Source organism: Naegleria gruberi, assembly GCF_000004985.1.
Source record: "Naegleria gruberi genomic scaffold NAEGRscaffold_38, whole genome shotgun sequence".
Lineage (NCBI taxonomy): Eukaryota > Heterolobosea > Eutetramitea > Acrasida > Naegleriidae > Naegleria > Naegleria gruberi.
Window position 1 is genome coordinate 107,598 of NW_003163289.1, and position 25,457 is coordinate 133,054.

Consider the following 25,457-nt stretch of genomic DNA (forward strand, 5'->3'; position numbering starts at 1 on the left):
GTCAGTTTATTGTTGTGTTGACACTGGAATGGTTATTTGATGGCAAGGAAGATTGGTTTCTTTTTTTTAGAGATGTGATAAAGTACGAGGTGAAAACAGTTAACTCAGTGAAGATGTGATTTCGAATAGTTTCTTTCAACAAGTGGAGAGAAAGAAAATTAATGTTTACGGGTGAAATGTTGTAGCTCCTCAAAAAGGCAAACTCAAAACAATGGTTGTGAACATTTATTTGTTTAGGTTTTAGCTTCCAATAGTTTTAAACGAATCCTTCAAACCTTACAAAAAACATTTACCCAGAGAGTGAATTTCCCGCATCAAGCAATCAAACTTGTTTTTATTTCTCTACAGAATCATAGTAGGAGGATGTGTTTAATTCAGTTTCGTTAAGGTTATCCGAAAGTAAATTTTCTTTCAATGCTGCTGAGGCACTAGTAAGTGATTGCTTTCTAATCCTTTCAGCCTTACCGAAACATTTCATGTACATGTCCTTAATCTCCTCTCTTCTTGAATCCATAAATAGAACAGAAACATTTACAATTAAAATAAAGTAATATCTGAACGCAATTGCCATTGATCTCATCATGAATGAAAAATCCAACACAGATGAGATTGGAATAAGAAAATGAACTGAAATGATAAATATCAAGTAGTAAACAATTGAAGAATTGAGTAAATTGACATCTGACACTTTTTTCAATAATCTAAATCCAACAATTCCAAATGTAAGGAAGAATAATCCAATGAAAAATGCCAATAATGCGTAAACAATGGCAAATGTATACTGATAATCAGTATAGAGATGGGCAATAATTACAGAAATTGCAGAGATTAGAATAAAAATTGAAATTCCTAAATGAACCCAATTAATGACAACTCCATATTTTTGGTTGACCATCTTACCAATTAATCTCAACCAATTGAAAATCCATGAAAATAAACCGATTAGTGCAAATGAGAAACTGGAATAATCCATAATCATTCGATAATTTCCAGGGCCATATAATTGAGCTAGATACAACTCAATGGTTAAGATTAGTTCTGAAATGAGTGCACCCAAGCAAGGGCATACTATATATAAACTTTTTCTCCTTCTAAAATCAATAAATTTTGGAATAATTACAAGAAAAATCATCAATGGAATGGAAAGTGTATGTGAAACAATTACAAAATATCGAATGATCAAGTCAATCCAATAATTATATCTATTTCCGTTACATTTGAATGAAAAGTAACCTTGGTTTCCATCGACACAATAGCAAATATAATTAAAATCGAGACCTGCTGCATTGAAGTGAAATGACTGATTCAAAATTGGTGAAACAATTGATTTGTTTACAACGAATGGAATTCCAAATTCTACTGAACCACAATATAGAGCTGAAGTTGGAAAATTATAAACCATTACTTGAGTATAGAAATCTCTAGGATTACAATCATATGTCTTATTACCAGGTTTACAATAGACACAATAATTCATCCAATCAAAAATTGTAGTTTCCTGATTTGTAACTTGTTTCAAATATTCAGGTAAGTAATAAGTTTCATTGTAATCACAGAGAAAGGAAGCACAATCCCTCCCAAGAATATTCTCCCACTTTCTCACTCTACCACAAATATCATACCACTCTGATGGTTTTGATGAGGTGTGAAACATTGAATACATGATTGAATTGTTATATTTGTGGAAATGAGCGTCGACTGAGTAATCGTTCCATAGGGTTACATTATCACAATAGAAATCATCTGGAATATCTGAGAAGATGTACTTTTGTTGTGGAAGGTATGAATTAAAGATGGAATAGAGCATGATTGGGGAGGTATTGGTACAATTGTGAAAGTGTTTCGAATAGAATCGTTTTGGTGAGTGCATGTCAATGATGGAGTTATTAAATCTTGGAGAGAATCCAATAACTGATGAAAATTGAAAGACAAGCAGAATGGAACAAAATAAACATAAACCATAGAGAATTGATTTGTGACGTTGAGACATTTTTTCACGTTTTGAAAATTCCAATATTAGAAGCTTTTGTAAACAGTTTCCAAGTTGAAGAGTTAAACGTGAACTTGGTGTTGAATTTTCTATATAATTCTTTAAAAAGTATTGAACGCATTTATTGTTAACAAATCTGATATTTCCTGAACAATAATATATAAGGTATTCCACAAACTCTTAACATTTCCACATAAAAATTGATGTAAAAAATTGAAATCTCATGTATGATTCCCATAAATGTTAATCATTATTTAAATTTCCAGCTATTTTTATCTAATCAATTTTCTTTCAGAAATCTCAAAAATTAAATTATTTGAAAATTTTAATTAACAAAAAAAAATGTCTCTCAAATTTGATTGGAATGCCCTCACACCAGAATTAACAAAATCACTCCGAGAACAGTTGAATAGTAAAATTGAGCAAGCAATATTTAAATCACATCCAAATGGCGCGGAACAAGATGATGGATCAGCTACTGTATATTCTTCTGTAACAAGATCAAATATTAATGGATTGGAAATTTCTCCTAATCAAGCTTTGAGTTATTTAATTGTTGAAAGCTTGGATTTGGGAGCATCGGGTCCGAATATTCAGATTAAAGATATTCAACAGGCTCCTGATGAAAAATTGTTTTTACAAAGAGCAAAATATTACGAGAATAAGATTTATTCAAAACTTTATCCAGCTAATAACAATCAAAAGAAGCCGGAAAAGGTTTCTAATGTGGATGTATCAAAAACAATGAGAGGAAATAATGATGATAATGTTAGTGTGGCATCTATACAACAATCCACTATAAGTTCATTGCTTGTACCATCTCCGATGTTTATGGCTAGTATGCAACACAGAAAGAGATTAGGATTAAGTTCTACGACAACATCCTTCTCACCTTTGGCTCAAAATAGTTTATTGATGGCCTCAGGTAATCCATATTATCCAATGTCTGTGGGTGGAGCTATGAGTGATGTTTATTCAGTAACAACTGGAATTGAACATGTTGGAGGAAAACCAATCACTTCAAGTAACTTGAATAGTTTAAGAAAGGCTCCTCTTAAAACTCATCTCTGCTCTATCGGAACTATTTACAAAGTTGCTCCAAAATCTGATCTAAGACAAAAGAAGGAACAATTAGTGCAAACCAAACGTAGATCAGCATGGTGGAAGGACAGAGTTACAAATATGGAAAATAGAAGAGAGGTCAATAACTTTATTCCTCCTGTACAAATATTGAATAATGGATCGGATAAACTTGCATTAAATCCTGTAGATCTAAAGGATGCAAATTTGATGAAGGAAAAATTATTTGATCTTGGATTTTTATTAAGTGGTAAGAGAAATGGTAAGGGTGGTGTTAAAGTGTCGTGTCACCTTTCATACAGTGGAAATGCATCGATAAAGATTGCCTCTGAGATAAGAATTAACCTACCAATACCTGGTTTCATTACCATTCCTATTGAAATTGAGCTTACTAGATTTATTTTTGATGGCGATCTTACAGTCATCTTTTATCACAATGGTTCATCAAAGGAAAATAAGGTGTTAGTATACTTTGAAAATCCTGTTCTTCCATCATTTGATGTGGATGAAGCTAAAGTTCCTACCCAATTCAATGATCAAAAGTTGATGGCCAATTATATTATCAAATCCACAGGTGAATATTCACCATTGAAAGAATTCAATATTACAGTGAAAGTGGGTGCGTCTCTATCTAGGGAATCACTTCCAAGTGAAGGTGAAGACAAAATTCTTGAAGATAAGACAGAAATTAGTAATTTTGTTAAGGAACTAGTTCATAAGGTTGTCAAGGATTTATTGATTTATCCAAATGTTTTTACTCAAGAAATTGAAATTCCTGAAGAGTAAAATCTTAAAATGATTTATTCAGTCTTTTGCTTATCTTTTGGTTCGGCAGTGAAAGTCAAAACAATGACAAAAACGACGAAAGCACCCATCATGACGAAAACTGAAGTATAATATGGGTAAGCAGCTGGAACGAAACGTTCAAATTCGTTAATGTGCATTGGTCTAACAGTAACTTGATCAGCAAAGATCAATTGGTTGAAACCATGTCTTCTATGATCAACAACAAACTTGAATACACCATAAGTATCAGGAGCCTTAAGAGTAGCGCTGTACTTTTGAGCCTTTTCGTCAAACTTCAAGAAAACTCTTTGATATGGGTGGAGCATGATGAAATCAAGTTGAATATCATCAGTAACATATGGAACCCAATCTCTACCATTCCATTCTTCAATGGAAACAGTATAAGTCAATTCTTGACCAACTCTGTAAGCAGTTGGTTGAGTCTTAGTTACGTCATCAGCCAAATAGTGATGAACCTTAGTATGTCTCAACAAGCCTCTGCTTTGGAAAGCCCATCTAATAAGTTCAATAGAGAAGAGAGCATTACCAGAAGCAGCAAAAGTCTTGGCATTACCATCCAAACTGAATTGAGTGATGGAAGCATCAAAGAATTGATTTGAGAGCAAATCCATAGAACCACAGATAGTCAATCTAGCACCATTACGAGCTTGATTAGCACCAATGAGAACAGTTTCTCTTCCCTTAACCAAAGGTTCAGTTTGGACTCTTTCATCGGAAGTAGAGTAAGAATAAGAGGTAGAAGCACCAGACAAGATTGGAACCAATAACTTGTTTTGTGGCTTAAGGAGCATACCCAAACCTCTGAACAAAACTGGTTGTGTGGAGAACTTGGAGAGAGCACTTCCCAAAATGTTTGTCTTCTTACAAGCAAATTGCTTTTCATCCTTGATAACAATGGTGGTGTGCTTGTCAGAATCAAGTTTAACATCATAGTTAAAGTGATCAATAACATTGGTACCATCATCATCCAATTCAATACCACTTTCAATGGCAACCTTTCTGAGGTTTTGAGTCAAACCATCTTCGCTTGCAACAATGAAAACATTGTGTCCTCTATCAATAAATTCCAAAATCTTTCTTGGGTCATCCAAATCACCACCAAGTCCTTTAATATTGTTCAATAATAAAATATAGAATAGTATTTAAATCATAGTGTAATGATAATACAATATTAATATTCACATAAAGATGAAGAATATTTTGATAAATCGGATGATGATGAACAATAATACTTACTCTTAGCCTTTGGAGCCATGATGAGCAAATGATCATAAACATTTTCGCCATACTTTATCAAGGAGATGGAGTCAAAAGCCAACTTGATTTCAACAGAGAAACCAGCCTTCTTCAATTCATCGAACAATCTGGAGTGGGTAGTCTTAATTTGTGTACTTTCAACAACAACCAATACTCTATTTCTATAGTTAATTGGCTTGTTATTTTCCAATTCAACTTCATCAGCCAAAGTTGAGGATACAGCAAAAATGGTCATTAAACAGACCAACAATAAAAGGCTGGAAATTTTCATTTTTTTTTTAATCTGAGAAAAATTTTAAATTATTGTGAATTGATTATGTGTTGGTAGAGTCAGGAAAATTGATCTCCTCACTCTATCACTCAAAGTTGTTGTAAATAATTATTGAATTCACAAATTTATGGATCATTGTTGGGAGATTTGATTTTCAAAACTTTGGTTGCATAGGCATGCACTTGGACTCGAGTTCTTGATTTTACATAAACCTCACTAAGTTCTTTCCAATTGGTTCCACATTGTTGTAAACCTTGGAGTAATCTTTCGTGTTCTTCACTTGTCCAAGGTCCATCATTGACAAAATTCTTTATCCTTTTAGTTTTGGAATAATTAAAATTGGAAGATTCATCAAAAGTTGAGGGTATTTTGGAAAGATCTAATACTATTGGATCTGAAAATGGAGGTGCTGAGCTAGATAAATTGGAAAGATCATTGGATGAGGATGGGTTTGATGATTTGAGAGGTCTTAAATACGAAGAAGGATTACTCGGCTCTAAATATTGACCAGAACTACTAACCAGTTCTATACTATTATTGGCCGAGGATGAACTTGCTAAGGTTGGATTGGATTTCTGTAATAAATTAAGAGGAGTGAGGGAGTAATTTTGGGTTATGAGAGGAGAATTGATACCTGGTTGCTCGTTAACATGTTGACTCTTATTATTCTTGAAATTATCTCCAAGTGGAATGAGAGTGGATGGAGGATGAGTGGCTGATTCTTGGTGAAAATAGGGATTTGTTTTGGAGTCTCCTCTATTTGAACTTCTAAATGACACAGAATCAGTCGAGATGGTTCGTAGAGAGATGGAAGGATTTGGAGATGGGTCAATATTGGGTGATTCTAAACTACTCAATGAGGTTGAAGAGGATCTTGAAATGCCAGTTCCATAATTTGCCACTCTCGTTGAAGGTGCTGATGACATTTCTGAAGAAGAAAGTGAAGAGGGTGAGGATGAAGAGCCAACTACATGTCTCTTTCTCAGTATTGTGAAAATATTGCTGTCAAAATGTGGTTCCACCTGAACAGAGGGTTCTAACAGAGTGGTTGAGGTAAATTGTGGTCGAGGAATGTTTCGAATGTTATCATTATTTTGCATTCTCACATCATACAGAGTATTGTTATTTGAAAAATTAACAGATTGCATGTTTTGATTGTTATGAATTGTTCTAGCATATTGATTCTCGTAATTATTATGAATTGGTGTGGAATGAGTTGAAGGGTAATGATCATTGTTTGGATTTCTTGCATAGGGATGATAACGATATTCAGTGGTCGATTTTGAATGATTAGATCCAAAGGTTGTGCTACTATTATTCGTTAATGGAACCAAATAATCATTTGGGTTCATCGTTGCATGTTGTTGTTCTTGTTGTTGATTGTCTTCCACTTGCTGCAAACTATTCTGAAGCCTGGGAGAGGGTTTGTTATTTGCAGATTCATTGTTTGTTGTTGCTCTCATATTGAATGATAAAAACCAAGAGACAAGTTATTCTTTTGAAGCTGACAATTTTCAGATTTGCTCTTATTGCTGTTATTCTGTTGTGATAGAACAGTATTTGAAACAGCCTCTTTACACAGCGTGCTTTCTCTCTTTTTTTGTATCTCAAAAATTGTATTAATTTGTATTGTCCAATCTTGAACCACTTTGCATTAAAATTGTTCTTTAATTTTCTCTCTGATTAGAAAACTCTGGCCAACACTATTTCCGAAAAGATGATGTTTTGAAGAGAAAAATGTTTTCTTGGTGATATTTGGTTGTTGAAGAGTGTTTTTTGAGCTGTGTTAGTAGTTAACAAGTTGGCAACAAGAATATCAAGAATAGTACTTGAATGATAACGAATAATTGTTGAAGAAGGGAACAGGCGGCTAGAAAACAGAGAAAAAGTAATTGCTCGAATTTCTTGTTATGCAGTTTCTTTTTGGGTTGCAAATAGGGTGATGTGAGCAAATTTCGAAATATTCAACTGCCAATGTAAGGTGAGATTTAATCAAGAAAAGTAGCAAGATGTCCAAATACGGCATTATTGAGAGCCTATTATGAATATGAATTTTATAATTTATTAATTGATATAAGTACCCTTGGCTCAATTGGAAGAGCATCGGCCTACGGAGCCGGGGGTTGTGGGTTCGAGTCCCACAGGGTATAACTTTTTACATAAGTAATCAAGTGGTTTATTTGCGATTTGAGAAGCTCATAAATATTCCTCCGTGACAATATTTTCAATATATGTTGTAGTGTAGACTGCATCTGGATTTGTGCTTTCATCAATATTTACAGTTTCTTGTGGTTTGTTTGCTGGTGGCTTTTTGACAGAAATGACTGTAGCTGTTTTGGATTCGAATATTTCTGGCGCAGTAGCGTCTACTTTCTGAGTTGAGGAGCAACTACTTCCCATTTTCTTTTAAATTTGTTATTTTCATTGAACATCATCATCAATAATTGTCTTTAATATCTCTCAAGCAAGATTGTCATCTTCATCCTTAAGGACATATCATTCGTTCTTCAAGATTAATATCAATCAGGGTATATTACTACTATTGATGGCTATTTCTGCTGAATTAAAATTTATTGTATATCAGTTTATTTAAGGTTGTAAATTTTCAAGCTGAGTAAATTTGCTTTGTTCAACATTCATTCTAACAACCACATGATTTCCTCTCTCTAATTGAATTATCAACAACCACTTTAGAATTAAATTTAATGGTTGAATTGTCAAAACTCTCAGATTGAAGTCCTTGCATGACATAGGCCTCTCGTACCGCCTGGAAAAAAGCTTGCTCAATATTATGTTTGGAATAGGCACACGTCTCAAAGAAGAGTATATTATTATTCTTTGCATATTCTTCTCCCTCCGAGGTGCTTACTTTTCGATGTTGTTCCGAATCAAGCTTATTTCCCAACAGGACGACAATTATCTGAGAGGGTGAAACTGATTCATAGAGATACCTTAGCCACCTGTCACAGGATTCAAACGATTCTCTACTGGTTATATCATATACAATGTACGCAATTTTCGATTTCAAATAATAACTCCTCACTAGGGCACTAAATTTTTCCTGACCAGCTATTTTCCAATATATTGACAACAATTTAATCCACAATGAATCTATCTACTATTGAGAATTCCTTACCTGTATCATATATTGAAACTTTAATTGTATTCCCATCCATGTTCACTTGACGATTAAAAAATTCAACTCCAATTGTCGGAGCACTCTTAGTCTTTAATTCGTCTCCAACCATACTCCGAGCTATACAACTCTTTCCCACTCCACTATTTCCAATTACTATGGCTTTTATCATCATCACCAACATTAAATCATTACTACTTGAATAAAAATCAAATTATTATTACCTTTGATGTATTGTTCATGGAGAGGCATTTTATTGAGGATGGCTATTGAGGTTTTGTAAAAGAATTAAATATTTCTTAGATTTGCGTTGTATCAATTTTCGATAAAGCTCTCTTTGAACAAACTAGTGAATATTAGGTTGAAAATAGAGGTTGAAGTTTCAAAACTCGAGTTTACTAGAAGTTCAATCAAAAAAAAATGAATCGATTGGTGGGCAAACTGTTTTCATCCAATTATTGTAAATATTCTCCATCGTCATCGGATTATGTAAATAACAAATGTGTAAATACGTTGGTGATCAATAGATGTAGTCGCAATACTAATAATTCTTCATTTTCTATTGATTTGATAGGGAGAGCTTCCGATCCAAAGCAGAGTTTCAGTTTATTATCCTTTGTAAAGCAACAGGAATTGAAGAGGAGAAAGTCTGAAGAGGATAAAGCTGATTTGATTTTTAAAAGGCAAATTAAATTGATGAAAAAAGCAATTCAGGAGGAGAATGAACGTAAAGAATGTATTACACAAAATATGGATGTTAAGATGAGTATGATTGAAAAGAGAAGGGAATGGAATGATTTGACAGCTATTTATTTTCAAAATTTTGTTCTTGGTTTGTTGAATGAAATGATGGAAGATGTAAGGTAAAGAAACAGGCTGTTGGTTCCATTTCATTACAGGCTGAGCCCTCAATGCCTCTTACAGCCGAGGAAAAGAGCTCAATACGAGAAAAATTCAGATACAAAGTCGATACAACCTCGGTTCAGTTTTATGACAAGATTATCAAGACAGATACTGTCAGACCTGATTTAAAAATTGAAATTGATGGAAGGAAATTCATATTTGATTCAAAGCACTATAATTCTAAGAGTGTGAGAAAATCGCCTCTTATTGGGAAAGTAATTATGGGAAGTGATGAATCCAAAGTGAAAAAGAATGAAGTAAGCATTTACGAGGTTGTAAAATTGTACAGAGATATTCATGCATTTCGAGCTGAAGGTGGTGGTTTAGTTTTATCGCCAACAACTATATTGAGCTACTCTGCCAAACTTTTAATGGAAGAATTGAATCTTATCACCATCAAAATGACCAATAGGAGATCGAGTCCAAATACTATCAAGAATGAAATTAGGGAATTTATCACAACAGACCACTCTACAAAGTAGTTTCTGAACATAATTCTTTAGGAATTTATTATCAATCTACATTTTGTTTTTTGAAAGATTAGAGTATTTATTCAAGTAGGGTATAGCCTTGTAGGAAAACTTGTTTGACAATACGAATCTGTTACTACTATAAACTAATAAGAAAAATTTTGCACATAAATAATGCCACCAGCCAATAAAATTCCAAAAAGATAATTCATCATAGCTCCCAATCTTCTGAATGGCGAAACTTGATTCAATGAATTTTTCGACATTAATCCACAAGTAATTGAAATTCTTCCCAACACATATCCAATCATTCCAAATCTCAACCAATGCAAAACATTGATATCTACACTTCCCTGTGGTGCATACATTGCCTTTGATTCAATAAATAACATCAATGCAATAATAGTTGGAGTATATTCAGCATGATTGGCATGTGCCCGAACGGCCTTAGTCAAAGCACTGTTTGGATCATTTTCATCACATCCTATTGATTTTCTGGACGACATTCTACGAGAACTCACAACAGATCCTAATACAAAATTTGCACCTGCAAGGAGAGCTGAAGCATAAATTCCGACTGGTTTATCTTGAATCATTTTTTTTGGTTTGGTTTTTATGTTTGCAATTTTTGTAAACACTTGCCGAAATTGGAAGATAGGAAATTAAGGTGGTGCAGGTTTTTTGTCCAATAAGTGCGTTGAGTTTCGTTTAAGGTTCTCGAATAAAGTTGATCCGAAAACCTCAATTGAGTGGAATAATATTTAAATATGAAATTGAAAAGATCTATTTAATTGTTGATTGATTTTCTATTGAAAACGCCACTAATTATTTATGAGGTAACTTAACAAATATATCCAATTCCATATTGGGAAAGACAATAGAGATGGAATTGATCTCGATTTAACACTCACTTTAATGCAAATACAACCTAAAATTCCATAACAAAAAAACGAAATAATCCAAACAACATAATAACAACTCAAACTAATGGTCACACCACTTTCTTCCATCAACCAAACTCAATTTCTGAACTCTTTCAAATTTGAAGCTACCATGCAAGGAACCAACAAGAATTTCATCATTTATAAGGGATTTCTCGATAATGGAGTATTGCAAATGCAAGGTGTGAATAATAATCACTTTATCATAGCAACATTGAGTGAGAAGGATAGAGATATATCACCACTCATGGTTTTTAAATATCATGGAGGGAATAATCAAGTGAGTTTGGATAGAGAGAAGCAAACTTTGTCAATTACTGATCATGGATTGAATCAGGAGCTGTATGGAACTTATAGAATTGAATCGAGTGGTGGAATTGACCAGAAAGGAAATCGATTTGAAGATAATTTTGATTAGTTTTTTTCAAACACATAATTCTTATTAATTCCTTACAAGTTCAATGAAACGACAAATAAATTTATTGTAAAGATTGTAAAGCAACACGAACATTGCGTAACACATTTTCAACCTCAAATTCAAATGTGAATCTATTTTTAAATCAACTCTGAAATTGAAATAAAAAGCAAAGATGAGAAAAATATTCAAATTCCAACAAAAAAAAACAAAGAACATTTTCCGAGTTGATCATCAAATCTAAGAAATTTTACTTAACAGCGATTATACATTAGAACATCATGTCGTCATCATCATCGAGTAATAACAACAATAGCAATTCCTCAGCATCATCCAATACTAATAACAATAATACAAATAATACAAATAATAACAATAACGCAGCAAAGAGAGCAATGAAGACTAAACCACAAGCAGAGAAGGAAATTAAACCTAAAAAGACACAGGAAGAGAAGGATAAATCGTTTATTACATCACAGGAGATTATTAGTAGAATTAAATGGGATGAAAAGTTCTCAACCTTTCTTGATGATTTTACAATTGGATATTTGGATAGATTTGAAGGCTTGATGAAATGTTCAGTGCAAGAATTTGAAGATTCTGGTGAAATTCCATATCATAGAATTTGGTTTGTCTATTTCAATGGAATTATCATTTGGGATAGAGAGAAGAGAATTGATAATGTTTCTAAAGGAAAGTTGGAAGTGATTATTTCAGAATATTTCATAAATAAGCAAAAGGAAGAGGAAAGAAAAAGAGCTGAACTTGAGAAGGAAAGTAAAAAGAAAAAGAAGAAAAGGCAACCTGTTGCTTCTGCTAGCTCAGAATCATCAAGTCAACCAACTGAACAAGAATCTCAACGACATTCATCAGATGAAGAAGGCAGTAGTGAAGAAGGTGGTAGCTCTTCTGAAGATGATGGAGAACAACAAATCACTGAACAAGTCATCTCTGAACCATTAGAGCCAAATACTGAAGATATTCTCTCTGCCTATGCAGCTCAATACAAGACTAAAAGAGTTAAAAAGGTCATGTTCTCAAAGAATAAGACTAGAAAAGCTCAAGAACAATATGAACCTGAGGATGATTTGGAAAAATGGTTATTGGAAAATAATGAAACCAATGAGGCACTCGTTTTGCAGTTCCCAACCATGATTTCACAAAGAGGAGGTCACTACCATATCATTTTCGATTCACAAAAGAAATATAATGAGTATATTAATGCCTGGAAGAGCTCAATTGAAAAGAACCAAATTTGTTACATTGAAGAAATGAGAACAAAACATGCATTCAAACTCTATGTGGATATTGATATCAAATTAACAGTTCCAAACTCACCTTACAATATTATTGAACATGGTTGGATCAAACTCATTCAAGATTTTGCAAAGGAATATTTCCAAGGATCACAAGATGTTTCAATGTTAGTGACTGAATGTCACTCAAATTGGCACGATAAGACCAACAAGACAGCCAAGTACAAATCAGGATACAGACTCTTTTTCCCAAGTATAGTTGTTGATTACGACAAATTCTGTGATTTTACCTATCAACTTTCTTATCACATGTTGAATGTTGTGGGTTCATATGAAAATCAACCTGAAGATTGGAGTTTTGAGGATGTAATTGACTTAAAATCATGCAACCACCCAAGAGTTAGACTTTTCGGAACCACCAAGTGGAGAAGAGGAAGACTGTTGCCAAGAAAATATACTTTTGCTGGTTGGTTTAATACAGATAGTGAGCTTGATGAAAAGAAGACAACTGAGCTCAAGAATAACTTGTTTGAATTACTGAGATTGACTTCAGCAAGAATTGAAGATCCTTTCGAAGAATAAATTAACAATGATTTACTAAACTCTATAAAAACTCTTGTACAAATTAAGCTACAGTAGTGCCCTTCTCAAATTGACGAAGAGCAGCTCTTTCATGTGGTAATAAGGTTGGTATTGTCGAGAAGTAATAATTGAATGGATAGTATAACAAAAGAACAGCATCACTACAATACAAGTCGGCAAATCTTTGAACCTGAGTGCTAAAGTATGATTCTCTTGTGCCAGATCTGAATGTACTACCAAAGTATGAGTTAAAGTGAGCATTCAATTCTTCTTGCGCCTTAACAATTTGTTGTTTCACTGGTACTTCATCCCTCTTTGTTGTGATTGGATATGAAGAGTCAAGTCCCTTGAAGCTCTCAGCACGTAAATATTCCAATGTATTTACTTTAGCCCACATTTCAGTTGATCTTTTTGTCATCCAGTTATTAGTTTCCTCTTCGACTTCTCTCACAATGAGTAATGTTCTCCACAGGCATCTATTTTGTTTGGTGACAATAATGTCATGGAAAATATTATCTCCAACATAGAGAACCTCAGATCCCTTTGTTTTGGTGAATTTCTTGAATAAACTAAATGAACCTCCAGTATAAACACTTCCCTTCTTGAATCCCTTAACTGCTGATAATTTCAAACTACCAGTTGCTTGATCTACTTCTCTGAGAGTTGTTCCTTCCTTGAAAAATTTAGGTTTTTGCCCATTTGTAATGATAATATCAAAGAAATCAGTCCACTTTTCATATCCATCAATTGATTTGTCCAATAAATAGGCCATCACAGCATTAGTGTAAAAGTATTCAGAATTGGTGAGGAGGAATATCTTTTTACCTGCTTTTCTCATTCTATCAAACAAGAGAGGTAATCTTTCGTCCTTCTTAATATATTTATCCAAATCAGCCATGACAGTTGTCTTGAGACTGCTATCACTGTGAATGGCTTGAACACATTCTCTAATATCATCAAAGAGTGACCAATAGGAAAGTCTAGCATCTTGATCTACTTGTTCATCTGAATCACTTGTAACTTGTCCACTTTCTTTACATGCAATAAAATTACTCTTTTCAAAATAGTCAACCATTGATGCATAAAGTGATGCTTCTGGAATTCCAAATAAAGTATCATAACAGAAATATCTATCTCCAATTTCAGCTTCTGGATGAATCAAAAAATCAGGATAACAATGCACATAATCAGATCTTTTAACAACCTTCTTTCCATGTACACATTGTAAAATAAATCCATAATGGTCAACTTTCAAAATATTACCATGTCTCTTATCGAGGAATGTTCCTCTCACTGCAAATGATGGATCATAGGTAATTTGAAGAATCTCAGGTGGATAACCCTTAGAATCAACAAGTCTTTGTAAAATTAATTTTGTACACATGGATTCGAATACTGGTGAAATGTAATTCTTGAAATGTTTGAAAATTCATTCAAATATTTGATAACTTACAGCACTATATCACATTAAATATTATGAATCAAACATTCAACACAACTTACAGTGTATAATCCATATCAAATCCAAAATATTCAATATTATTTAAATTTACAGTACGATTCACAAATATACGATGATCGACAGGTCTTCTGTATTTTCCATTATTTATCACTGTTGAAGTGTCGATTGGATTTTGTTTCATGGCTTCGGAATACATTATTGATTCAACAGCTGATGAAGTTTCCTCTGCAGTTGGTTCTCCTTTTTTTATATATGTAATATTGAATTAATATAATTAATTTCATCAATTCATTCATCATCATCAATGTGATCCAATATCCAAAAATGTAAAATTCATATCCGATGATGATTCATTATCCATCTACTTACTATTTATCAGGTTGAGAGAAAAGTTCTTTCTATTATTATTATTATTGCAAATAATGTTCTTCTTATGCAAAATAACATTTTCAATGTGTGATGAGGTTCGGAGGAGACCAAATTGTTGTGGTTGGTACTTGGTGTGCAACTTGGCAAGCGATGATAACAAAGATGACGACTTTCTCATTTTTTTTTTGTAAAGTTTTTAACAAATATTGAAATTGACATACTTGTTGTAGAAAATTTCGGACAATTAATGGGAAATAGGATTTACGGTAGAGTTTATTGTAAAGTATTTTGAATAGAGAGCTGGGTCAAATGATGAATGAAGGTCAAGAGAATGAAGAATGGAAATCCAGAATAGAAAGAAGAAGGACCTTCCTTTTTGAGAATTAAGGAAAACTTTGCAAGTGGTGATTGCTTTTCATCGAGAGCTGTTTGAGATTGTAAACGTCTGACTAGAATTCGTAAAGGATAGAGAAGAATACTTGAGGTAACGATACAGGAAGGTTCTATTAAATTGCTTGATTGACCGAGAGCTGTTTCAATTGAAGGTCTAATGGTTGATGTGAGAAAAGTTGTGGAAAGTGTATCAAAAACTCTAACTAAACTTCCTTTCATCAATCCACTGACACCTTCATGATCTACAATGGTCCACAAAACAGAAAAGAAATTCTTCTCTTTCATTTGTGGATCAGTTGACAATCTGGTGAGAACAGTTTCAAACGGTAATGCAAGAAGTGATAGAGCTATATATTGCCATCCGAAAGATCGGTTTGATTCAATGAAGAGATTGGCAGCTTGGAGCATTAAAGATGCATCCAAACCTTTCCACAATTGTAAAACATTTTGATTAGCCAGAACGGATGCTACATGAAATGCATTCCCTGGAACATCTCTGGTTTGTTGAGCCAAAAGCACTCTGATCAGTGGTTGTTCAACGATTGACACAAATAATTTGCTGGTCAGACGTTGAGAAAGATCAGAACTGATAAGCTGATGGTTGGCCATTTTTTTTGATTTGAAAGGTCAACCACAAAGTGAGAGAAAGATTCTTGTATTTAAAATTCACTTTCGTTGCTCAATTCACCAACATTTTCAAATGCCTTCTTTGGATTCGACTTGTACTTCATAAAATATCCTTGCAATTTGGCTGGAGTAATTTGAGCATTGGAAAGTTTTTCAGTAAAGTTGTCAGCAAGTTGTTCAATATTTTCTTCTCCTTGGTAAAAGTTGAGGAAGAGCATTTTGATTTGATTCTTGTTGGCGAATCCAATGTGGAATTTTCTGTCAATTCTACCAGGTCTAATGAGAGCTTCATTAAGTTTCTCTGGATGATTGGTGGTGAGGAAAATGATTCTGCCCTCTTGAGCTCCCAGACCATCGATCGAGTTCAAAAGTCCACTCACTGATATATGTTGGTCAGAATCGAATTTCATATTGGCGCTTTCAATGGCTGATTCACATGAGTCAACATCTTCTATCAAAACAATTGATTTTTGTGGGACCTTGTGAAGAAGTCTAGCCATTTTCTCATCATCCAATTTGTTGCTACTCACATTGAGCACATAGATATCTAAACCTAATTCACCAGCTACTGCCATTACTGTTGATGATTTACCAGTTCCAGGTGGTCCTTTCAACAAAACTCCTCTTCTATATGGAATTCCTCTGGTATAGTAAAATTTAGATCCATCCACAAATGATTTCAAATCTGTTACAATATCCTCAAGAATATTATCTCCCAAAATAATTGAATCCAATGGTCTCTTTGGCTTTCTTGTTAATTCCTCCCAATCATAACAATCCAAGCTAGGTGAATATATTACTGTTTTATCCTTTTTATGCTCCTTGAATAGAGATCTAGCCTCTTCAACTAAATCAGTAAGAATTTTCTTGTCACGAGCAAGGATTGTAATTGTTAGCTTTTCTCTATTCTTCTTTTCTTCTCCTTTTGGCATTACTTTTTCAATATAAATCCAAGTTAATTTCCCCTTGTAATTGAAAAAGTGTCTCACACCATCAACAGGAGTGAACATTATTTGCTTATCAGTTTCTTCTGAGTTATTCTGAGGAGCAAACATTGATCCAAAAACTCCAAACAATCCTCCAAGCATATTCGAAACAGCTCTATTATCTGATGAAAGTACAGAAACATGTCTACAGTTTTGGGTATATGGATGTTGAGCAAAATATGACATTAACCAATGATAAGCTTCATCATCTTGATCAACAGATAAATGCAAAGTCATCTCTCTTTCAAGAATTGGTAAAAGAACTTGATTAACTCCTTCATAGCCTAAATAAAACACTCCAGCACCCAATATCCACTTCCACCATTGAATTTTAAACCCACCACTTCCAAAAGGAATTTGGTTTTTGCTTTGTTCTTCCGAATTTAATTTAAAATTGGTATGAAACTGATTAGACTTGCTGATCATTGAGCAGTTATTCTTCATCAATAAATTTCCTCCGATGAATACTGATGATGATGTTTGTCTGACACTGGTGAGACGACAATAATTCATCAGTAATGCTCGTTTTTGCTTTAAAAACATTTTTTTTGATAGATTTAATAAATTTATTTATTTAACTGTTGGAACACAAAGTTCCATTAAATTGATATAATGTAAATTTGTAATAGTGATATTAATGTTGAAATTAAATCTAAATATTAAAAAAATGAAATGAAAAGGTTTAGAAGTAATGATGATAATTTTCAGGAATTAAAAAATCAAGAAAATATTTGGGATGATTCGGATGAGGAATTGAATAGTGATGACGATGAGAATAACGGAAATTCAATGGTAGAAATTGCTACTCATCATAATGTTTCTAAAGATGAAAAATTGGCACATGATGAATTATTAAATTATAAGGAAGAATTTTGTTTTCCTTTACAGAATAATAAGCAAGTAAATATTCAGTTGATAACTTCAATTTCTAGAGAGGCAAGACATACGGGAACTCATTTGTGGAATTGTTCAGTCTTGCTGACAAATTATTTGATAGCTCAATTGGAAAGTGGTGGAGAAGAACTGTTTGGAAAGTTGAACAATGGACCATTTACTATAATAGAATTGGGTTGTGGATTGGGACTTCCCTCTATTGCCACCTGTAAAATCAATCCCAAAAACAGATGTATACTAACAGATTTATCAACCCCAGATTTTGAAAAGAGGTGCTCAACTCAATGTGAGATTAATGATCTGGCACAAGATCAATATGATATTATTCCAATTGATTGGGGAAACAATTTTATGGAAATTGCAAAATTTGCAAGAGAAAATTCAGGCAAAAAGATAGATTTGATTGTTGCCACTGATTGTCTGTATGATAAGAAACTTTATGATCCATTCTTTTCCACTGTTCACTTTTTGAAGAAATTATTTAATAATCCCGATCTCCCTTTACTATTGGCTCAATACAAGAGAAATGAATCCGATAATATTACCTATCAATTAAAGAGATGGAATCTCAAACCAAAACCTGTAGTTTGGAAAGAAAGTATCAATTTGGAAAAGTATTTGAAAATCATGGGCAAGAGTAATGATATTTTAGAAAAGCAATTTTATGAGCTTTATGATTCTACTCAAATAGTTGTCATCCAATAAACAACTATTTACTGCTTTTGCTTTTTCTTAACTGGTTGCTGCTGTAATGGATTTCCTACCACTTGTGGAATAGTACCATTGGTTGGAGTTGGATCTTTCTTCTTTCTCTTCAAATTGTTTGCATTAGCAGCTGCATTATTGATTGGTGGCTTTGGTTGCATTGACGAATTTGAGGCCATCATTGGATTACCTTGTGGAATTTGAGGTTGATAGTTTTGATTGTATTGTTGCTGAGGCATTTGATAACTTTGGTTATATTGTTGCTGTGGTACATTTGGTTTGACAGCCATTGGTTTTGTCTCTGGATATTTGTAATTGTTATGCTCAAAACAGCTATTAATGGTGTAAGAAATATTTGAATAATGTAGACTTACTTGTTTGATGGTTTGTCTTTAAAGTACTTGTGTTGGAGAGCTTCCTTTGCAGTAATTCTTTTAGCAGGATCATATTCCAATAATTGTCTCAATAAGTCATATTCTAATGATTCTTTTGGCATTTTGAAAACACTTTCTAATGTATTCGTAGTTTCACTAAATGAAGCAAGATGCTTGCTCTCAGGTAGGCTATTGATTGTAGGCCATATTTGGTCATTTGGTTTACCTAACACTGTGAAAATCTTATCCAATTGATCACGTTGGAAAGGATTTGGATTATTGTTTTGTTTAACTTCTTCACCTTTGAATAGTGGCTTGAGCTCAAATAATTCATACATAATACATCCAACACTCCAAATGTCAATAGCAGGAGTGTAATGCTTGGCTCCCATCAATAATTCTGGAGCTCTGTACCAAATTGTCACAACAGGACCATCATCATGGAACCTTCTAAGTGGTGCTTTGAATACACGAGCCAAACCAAAGTCAGCAACCTTAACAACACCTCTATCAGCATGACTATCATCATTGATTAAAATGTTGGAAGGTTTCAGATCTCTATGGATTACCCACTTGCTGTGAAGATATTGAATTCCTTTTAAAATTTGGTACATAATTGATTTTATCATGCCATCGTCAAGTTTGGGTGGGAGAGGTGGACCTTGTGGTAATCTCATTAATGTTTTATGATATGCTAATAATCTTTCCAAATCCAATTTACAATAATCCAAAATCATATTGAAACTACCATCATTATGAATCACAACATCCTGTACTTTGAGAACATTTTCATGTTCCAATTCTCTTAACAAGTTAATTTCTCTACAAAGTGTAATTGGAATACCATCATCCTTACCACTCCTCATAAAAAATTGTTTGACAGCAACTTTCTTTTTTGTTTTAATATCCTCATAACAACTCACACTTCCGTAAGCACCTTTACCAACTACACCCAAACATTTATACTTTCTATTAAAATTGTCATATCTTTGTTCCGTTTTTGGTCTTAAATTATTCATTTTCTATTTACAAAAATTTTATACTACAATAATTATTCAAAATTGATACGCGATTCTACTAATATTACTCTTTGAGTAGGCAACAAATTCCCTCCACACACACTTTCCGAATTAATAATTGATGATGAATCAAAGTCTACTCAAAGCGAGTTGGGATTTTGAGAATTTTTTTTGAATGCTAAAAATAAAAAATACAAACAAAGCTCAAGTTTTTGAAGGCAAAACTTGCAAAATTTATTGAAGATGAAATTAGATGATGATAAACTGCAAGGTAGTGGAGGAGAGGAATTAAATTCACATCAAATGATGGCTGATACTGATGATATTAAACAGGATTCTATTGTGGAAAATGTTTCGGAAGTTGTACGAGTGTATCATGTGCCAAATTCAATGAATGATCACTTTCACAATTATAAATGTTTGGTTTATGATGAAAAATGTAGGTTTTATGATCATCACAATTGATTATTTAGTTTGGAAAGCTGTGAAAATATTGAGGGATAAATATCGAATTTTAACAATTCCTTTTGGATCACTGCCCAATTATATTCAACAAAATGTATATAGCTCTTTACCTTGTTTGATAACACCTGAATCTGTTAGTTTGGGAGTGGAGAAGGGATTTATTCGAGTTTATGAGGATTTAAATAGATCTAATGTGACAAGTTTGGATGAAATATTACTCAACAAACACAGTAGCAAGACACCAACTCAATTACCTTCAAATGTTCCAGCAGGTCATAATGCTGGTCTTTCCCAGAATATTTATTTATTTACAATGTCCTACAATCAGTCAACTGAGAAATACTCACAAGAACCTAAAGATATTACTCATTTGTGGAAGCATCCTTATACTCCTTCTGAAAAAAATAAGTATGAAGTATTTAAGGATTTACATTCGAATTGTGGATTCTTCCTTACGAGTGGTGATAAATTTGGATGTGATTTCTTGGCCTATAAGGGAGATCCAGTTCTCCACCATGCAGAATTTCTGGTCTATGTTCAGGAGTATGATAAACCGATTGAATCATTCCAAATGATTAGTATTGGAAGATTGGCCAACAATGTTCACAAAACTGTACTCTTTGCATCGTGGAATCCTCAATCCAATCAAGTGGAATATTTAAATATGAATTGGTTCAATCCTCAGCCCATCAAAACTTGGAAAATCAAAGAATTATGTAACAAGTACAAACAAGAACTTAACAACCAAACCTCTCATTAAATATTTAATCCTCTCGAATCATTTTCATATCACGAACCAAAAATTAAGAATTCTTACAATGGACAGAAACTGGAGGATAAATTAACTTTAAAAAAAATGCAAAACAACAACGTGATTACTCTTTCGGATGGTGAAGATGAAGACGATGAAGTTGTGTCAATCTCCAATCCGAATACCAGTCCCAACAATATTGGTAATGCACCATTGATGAGAATGAACAATGGAGGAGCATTAATTCAGAATAATAATAATAATATTAATCGGAATGTTTTCATACCTCCTCCATCGTTGGTTCCTTCCTCTTCTGTAATGGTTGGATCCTCTTCATCGAGTGTACTGCCTGCGAATGAAAATATTGGTGGTGGTGATGAAGGTGGTGATGAGAATGACGATGATGTATTGATTGATGAACCTGAAGATGATGAGGATAAAGATAATATTTGTCTAATTTGTCAAGATGAATGGAAAACAGAATCAAATCATCCTCACAAAGTCGTGGCTCTTAATTGTGGTCACATATTTGGACATTCTTGCATTTCTCAATGGTTACAAACCAAAAGAATTTGTCCTGTCTGTAAGAGACCTGCCGAAGAATCTGATTTGAGACCTATTTTCATTCAATCATCAGCTAATAGATTTGCCATAGAAAAGATTCAGAAAATTAGTGACAGAGAAAAACAACATTTGAGGAGGAAATTAAGACAAGAAAGAAAAAAGAGAAGAATGTTTGAATCGAGAATGTTAAAATTAAGGGAAAAAATTAAGAGATACATTTCAAGCTCCTCCAATCCTAAAACTAATGTAAATACTGATGTACAGATATCTCAAAATCCAAAACAATTTCTAAAAGAAATATATACCGAAATTGATTCATGTCCTTTTGAACTCAAACTAATAGATACAGAAAATATGGAATTTCAACCAGAAGACCCTGATGTTGTGATTCAATCATCAAATCAGAACTCGTGCTTTGGACAGTACAAAGTCATGAGAAATGATTATTCACACAGGTTATTTAAATTTTTGGATGATCCTGGTCAAATAGCATTTGACACTCCAAGAAATGCTCTGAGTATTTACTCATCTATAGCGAACTTGTATATCGATATTCCACTTTTTGGGAGAAGCTCTAGTGCATCTCCTTCCTCACCAATAGATGTAATTGACCTCAATTACTCGTCGAAAACTAACTTAATTTATGCATCTCTTGAAAATAATGATATTAAGATTGTAGATGGTAGGACTAGAAATAGTGTAGTATTCGATATGAGACTATCTAGTAGAGCAAATTGTATCTGCATTAATGAAAAATATGAAAATTACTTCATATGTGGTACAGAGACTGGAAATATTACAGTTTTAGACATTAGACTGCCTAGATGTATTGCCTTTGATTACCAAGTACCTCACAGTGGCATAACAACACATGCAAACTCTGTGGTTTCTATTGATTGCATACCATCCAGTGACACTATTCTTTATTCTACCCTATCAGGAAATTATCAAGCCAAGCTGAACTTTGAATCGAATGATGTTATTGCAGACATTGGAGATACAAGCACCATTCAACCTGACTCTGTGCAAGATATTTCTTTTCCATTCATTCCAAAATCCCTCAAACCATTCAATATGAAATATGACAGCTACTCAAAACGTACTTTATTTTCTTACTCTACTTTTGGAAATCCTCAAAGAACTATTGATCACTTAATTTTGAAAGAAACTAATAATGCTTTCCCAGTTACTGATGATATGATAAAAATAGAAGAAAAAGATGACCTTTCTTCACCACTCCAGTTTACTTCATTTGAAAGATGTATGTATTTTAATGATTTATCAATTTGATTTTCTAATATTTACAGTTGAACATCATCCTACACCTATCCGAAAGTTCAAAGCACCAACTTGTTTATTCAATTTAACAACTACTGGACTGATTGATTTGGATTCTAGTACTAATACTCAATCATACTCATATCTTAATGGTACATCACTTATGGCATATACAGGAAATAGAAAATTGACATTTGTTAATACTTTAACAGGAAATAATTTCCAAACCATAAAGACAGACAATCTGCTGCCAGCATCCTGTCTTGACAGTTTGAACTGCCCTATGGGAACTTATATTGGCCAACTATCTCCTGAATCACTTTCAATATATGTCTATAAAGGATAATTATACGAATTTTGACCACTTTGAATTAGATGATTTGTTAATGGTTGGATTATTTGCAAATGTTGGTTTAGTCTTCTTTTTTGGTTGTTCATCCTCTTCCTCAAAAAAGAAGTGGTCATTATCTTCACTTGTTTGAGGAATTGTTTCATCATTGTAAGAATCCCAATCACTATTATTTTTCTTATTACTTGTGGACTTGGTATTTCTGCTATTACCTGAATTGTAGCTGTCATATTCATCATATTCAGCATATTCTCCTTCATCTCCATCATCCTCAGCTTTTTTCCTCTTTTTACTTTGCGATTTAGTTGCAGGCTTTCTTGATTTCTTCTCCTTTTCCAAACTTGTCACAACATCAAATCCCTCGTCCTCATCCTCATCATCATCATGAACATATCTTTTCTTTTCCTCCTTGAATTGACTCCATTTACTAGCCGATGCCTGTTTGTAAATTGGTTTTTTCTCCACAATTTGTTCTTCATTTTCCTCCTCCAATTGTCTAGCCTCCAAAACTTCCTGTTCAATTTCACCTCTCTTCATATTTAATTCTTGAACAATTGGTCGAAGATCCTTCGGTTGATTAGAGTTGGCAAATACTTTTCTGATCGATTGTTGAGAGCCACATAATTTACATTTCCACTTCCGATTCTTTGTCACCTGATTAATACTAAAGGCTGTGCAATTAAAACATTGGAAGATGGCGTGTTCTGGCATTTTTTTTTATTTTGAAAAATTAAAAAAATTATTCCAGACAGAAGTGGAAGATTTTGTTGTGGAAAAAACAATTATTACTTAGTGGTATTTGCTTGATTACCAACATTAATTTACAAAAATTGGTTTTTCTCTCTTGTCATTGTTTCGATTCGGCCTATTTTGAGTTTCCTGTTTCTACTGATATCAAAAGATTGAGACAAAATCAACATATTTCGAATCCTTAATAAGTGAAAAATCAAAATTAGATACTCTTTAATTAGAAGATGATTATCTGGAACATTAATAATTATATATAAATAGTATAATTTTGGAAATTGTATTTTCATAGTCATTCCAATTCGTTTATTTAAAAAGTAAATTATACTAATCAAACTCTTTGCTTCCAATTCACACACAACAAAAAAAACATGAGCACTACAAATCGTCTAATAATATTTAGAGGAATTTCTGGTTCAGGTATTTATATTAGAAATTAATAAATTCACATGGTTAATATTTACAGGAAAAACTCATATTTGTGATCAGTTAATGATGAGATTTTTAGATAATAAGGTCGATTCTCCTTCCATCAGAAATGTAATGAAACTTTCAAGAGATGATTTAAGGGCCAACCTCTTTCCAGACTTTGTCACACCGACCTTCAGCCAAGAGGAAGAAATGATGATTGATGAGTGGATCAAGAGGACAGTGAGGTATTTCTTTCATCACCACAATAATTCGAAAAACAAGGATGATGTACTCTATGTTTTTGTTGATGGCATGTGTTTAAACAGTAATGAATCTGTTAAATCTTTTGAAACACTCTGTAAAGGTATTGGAGTTGATGAAAAAGGGGAGGACGAAACTGTTAAAGAAATTGTTCAACTCACAACAACGATGGATTTACCTGGCATTCAATCATCCAACAATACGGGAGCTCAAGTACCAGATGATCATGTATCATGTGAAAAATTGACTAGAGTAATCAATGAACAACTAATCAATGTTGAGTCAAAGATCAAAAAATTGGCTTCTTTTTATTGTGTTGAAGTAGAAAGAGATGAATCAGATTGTAAGGAAGCAATCGAGGAGATGAAAGATAGTCATCCAGCAAAACAGAGCAGAAATTATGATAAAACAAAACAAGAATTTACCAGATTGGATGAGAAATACACCAAGACCATCAATTACAAATTTGTTTACAATAGAGAGGACAAACTTGAAGAAATTGTTAATGATTTGACAGAATGGATTAGACAAAATGATTAGAAATAAACTGAAATTGACTTGATTGTCACCAACAAAAAAGACAACTGGAATGGTGACCCTTTCACAGCAATCAAGCACACCAAACCATTGTTATCTCTCCGCCCAATGAATTATTTGCAGTATGATTGCTGACTTTATTAAAATAACTCAAACA

At 33.2% G+C, this 25,457-nt stretch overlaps 17 protein-coding genes and 1 non-coding gene across 18 annotated transcripts; 9 read left to right on the top strand and 9 right to left on the bottom strand.

Annotated features, from left to right (window-relative positions):
- Positions 1 to 334: 334 nt before the first annotated feature.
- NAEGRDRAFT_70071 (uncharacterized protein) lies at positions 335 to 1,990 on the bottom strand (the record flags this gene model as incomplete). The annotated part of the gene is made up of 1 exon (XM_002674729.1): positions 335 to 1,990. One exon carries the CDS (start codon positions 1,988 to 1,990, stop codon positions 335 to 337), a length of 1,656 nt encoding a protein of 551 aa, XP_002674775.1.
- A 342-nt stretch (positions 1,991 to 2,332) lies between these two features.
- On the top strand, positions 2,333 to 3,856 carry NAEGRDRAFT_50730 (uncharacterized protein; the record flags this gene model as incomplete). Its single annotated transcript, XM_002674655.1, has 1 exon — positions 2,333 to 3,856. The coding sequence occupies one exon, from the start codon at positions 2,333 to 2,335 to the stop codon at positions 3,854 to 3,856; it is 1,524 nt and encodes a 507-aa protein (XP_002674701.1).
- NAEGRDRAFT_80524 (dolichyl-diphosphooligosaccharide-protein glycosyltransferase) lies at positions 3,848 to 5,405 on the bottom strand (the record flags this gene model as incomplete). Its single annotated transcript, XM_002674730.1, has 2 exons — positions 3,848 to 4,982; positions 5,114 to 5,405. 2 exons carry the CDS (start codon positions 5,403 to 5,405, stop codon positions 3,871 to 3,873), a joined length of 1,404 nt encoding a protein of 467 aa, XP_002674776.1. The 3' UTR covers positions 3,848 to 3,870.
- Positions 5,406 to 5,530: 125 nt separating this feature from the next.
- On the bottom strand, positions 5,531 to 6,868 carry NAEGRDRAFT_50731 (uncharacterized protein; the record flags this gene model as incomplete). The annotated part of the gene is made up of 1 exon (XM_002674731.1): positions 5,531 to 6,868. One exon carries the CDS (start codon positions 6,866 to 6,868, stop codon positions 5,531 to 5,533), a length of 1,338 nt encoding a protein of 445 aa, XP_002674777.1.
- A 614-nt stretch (positions 6,869 to 7,482) lies between these two features.
- NAEGRDRAFT_t442 lies at positions 7,483 to 7,555 on the top strand. Its single transcript has one exon. It is a non-coding gene; the product is annotated as a tRNA-Arg (tRNA).
- Positions 7,556 to 9,452: 1,897 nt separating this feature from the next.
- On the top strand, positions 9,453 to 9,926 carry NAEGRDRAFT_70075 (uncharacterized protein; the record flags this gene model as incomplete). The annotated part of the gene is made up of 1 exon (XM_002674656.1): positions 9,453 to 9,926. One exon carries the CDS (start codon positions 9,453 to 9,455, stop codon positions 9,924 to 9,926), a length of 474 nt encoding a protein of 157 aa, XP_002674702.1.
- A 134-nt stretch (positions 9,927 to 10,060) lies between these two features.
- On the bottom strand, positions 10,061 to 10,510 carry NAEGRDRAFT_70076 (uncharacterized protein; the record flags this gene model as incomplete). Its single annotated transcript, XM_002674732.1, has 1 exon — positions 10,061 to 10,510. One exon carries the CDS (start codon positions 10,508 to 10,510, stop codon positions 10,061 to 10,063), a length of 450 nt encoding a protein of 149 aa, XP_002674778.1.
- Positions 10,511 to 10,901: 391 nt separating this feature from the next.
- NAEGRDRAFT_70077 (uncharacterized protein) lies at positions 10,902 to 11,273 on the top strand (the record flags this gene model as incomplete). The annotated part of the gene is made up of 1 exon (XM_002674657.1): positions 10,902 to 11,273. One exon carries the CDS (start codon positions 10,902 to 10,904, stop codon positions 11,271 to 11,273), a length of 372 nt encoding a protein of 123 aa, XP_002674703.1.
- Positions 11,274 to 11,551: 278 nt separating this feature from the next.
- Positions 11,552 to 13,108, top strand: NAEGRDRAFT_50733 (uncharacterized protein; the record flags this gene model as incomplete). The annotated part of the gene is made up of 1 exon (XM_002674658.1): positions 11,552 to 13,108. The coding sequence occupies one exon, from the start codon at positions 11,552 to 11,554 to the stop codon at positions 13,106 to 13,108; it is 1,557 nt and encodes a 518-aa protein (XP_002674704.1).
- Positions 13,109 to 13,151: 43 nt separating this feature from the next.
- On the bottom strand, positions 13,152 to 14,766 carry NAEGRDRAFT_70078 (uncharacterized protein; the record flags this gene model as incomplete). Its single annotated transcript, XM_002674733.1, has 4 exons — positions 13,152 to 13,541; positions 13,602 to 14,519; positions 14,562 to 14,565; positions 14,612 to 14,766. The coding sequence occupies 4 exons, from the start codon at positions 14,764 to 14,766 to the stop codon at positions 13,152 to 13,154; spliced, it is 1,467 nt and encodes a 488-aa protein (XP_002674779.1).
- A 446-nt stretch (positions 14,767 to 15,212) lies between these two features.
- NAEGRDRAFT_70079 (uncharacterized protein) lies at positions 15,213 to 15,617 on the bottom strand (the record flags this gene model as incomplete). Its single annotated transcript, XM_002674734.1, has 1 exon — positions 15,213 to 15,617. The coding sequence occupies one exon, from the start codon at positions 15,615 to 15,617 to the stop codon at positions 15,213 to 15,215; it is 405 nt and encodes a 134-aa protein (XP_002674780.1).
- Positions 15,618 to 15,991: 374 nt separating this feature from the next.
- On the bottom strand, positions 15,992 to 17,182 carry NAEGRDRAFT_70080 (uncharacterized protein; the record flags this gene model as incomplete). The annotated part of the gene is made up of 1 exon (XM_002674735.1): positions 15,992 to 17,182. The coding sequence occupies one exon, from the start codon at positions 17,180 to 17,182 to the stop codon at positions 15,992 to 15,994; it is 1,191 nt and encodes a 396-aa protein (XP_002674781.1).
- Positions 17,183 to 17,617: 435 nt separating this feature from the next.
- On the top strand, positions 17,618 to 18,544 carry NAEGRDRAFT_70081 (uncharacterized protein; the record flags this gene model as incomplete). Its single annotated transcript, XM_002674659.1, has 1 exon — positions 17,618 to 18,544. The coding sequence occupies one exon, from the start codon at positions 17,618 to 17,620 to the stop codon at positions 18,542 to 18,544; it is 927 nt and encodes a 308-aa protein (XP_002674705.1).
- A 370-nt stretch (positions 18,545 to 18,914) lies between these two features.
- NAEGRDRAFT_70082 (uncharacterized protein) lies at positions 18,915 to 19,937 on the bottom strand (the record flags this gene model as incomplete). The annotated part of the gene is made up of 1 exon (XM_002674736.1): positions 18,915 to 19,937. The coding sequence occupies one exon, from the start codon at positions 19,935 to 19,937 to the stop codon at positions 18,915 to 18,917; it is 1,023 nt and encodes a 340-aa protein (XP_002674782.1).
- Positions 19,938 to 20,715: 778 nt separating this feature from the next.
- NAEGRDRAFT_70083 (uncharacterized protein) lies at positions 20,716 to 21,162 on the top strand (the record flags this gene model as incomplete). Its single annotated transcript, XM_002674660.1, has 1 exon — positions 20,716 to 21,162. The coding sequence occupies one exon, from the start codon at positions 20,716 to 20,718 to the stop codon at positions 21,160 to 21,162; it is 447 nt and encodes a 148-aa protein (XP_002674706.1).
- A 96-nt stretch (positions 21,163 to 21,258) lies between these two features.
- On the top strand, positions 21,259 to 23,007 carry NAEGRDRAFT_70084 (uncharacterized protein; the record flags this gene model as incomplete). Its single annotated transcript, XM_002674661.1, has 1 exon — positions 21,259 to 23,007. The coding sequence occupies one exon, from the start codon at positions 21,259 to 21,261 to the stop codon at positions 23,005 to 23,007; it is 1,749 nt and encodes a 582-aa protein (XP_002674707.1).
- A 334-nt stretch (positions 23,008 to 23,341) lies between these two features.
- Positions 23,342 to 24,055, bottom strand: NAEGRDRAFT_50736 (uncharacterized protein; the record flags this gene model as incomplete). The annotated part of the gene is made up of 1 exon (XM_002674737.1): positions 23,342 to 24,055. The coding sequence occupies one exon, from the start codon at positions 24,053 to 24,055 to the stop codon at positions 23,342 to 23,344; it is 714 nt and encodes a 237-aa protein (XP_002674783.1).
- A 531-nt stretch (positions 24,056 to 24,586) lies between these two features.
- On the top strand, positions 24,587 to 25,303 carry NAEGRDRAFT_70086 (uncharacterized protein; the record flags this gene model as incomplete). The annotated part of the gene is made up of 1 exon (XM_002674662.1): positions 24,587 to 25,303. One exon carries the CDS (start codon positions 24,587 to 24,589, stop codon positions 25,301 to 25,303), a length of 717 nt encoding a protein of 238 aa, XP_002674708.1.
- Between the last annotated feature and the right edge of the window lie 154 nt (positions 25,304 to 25,457).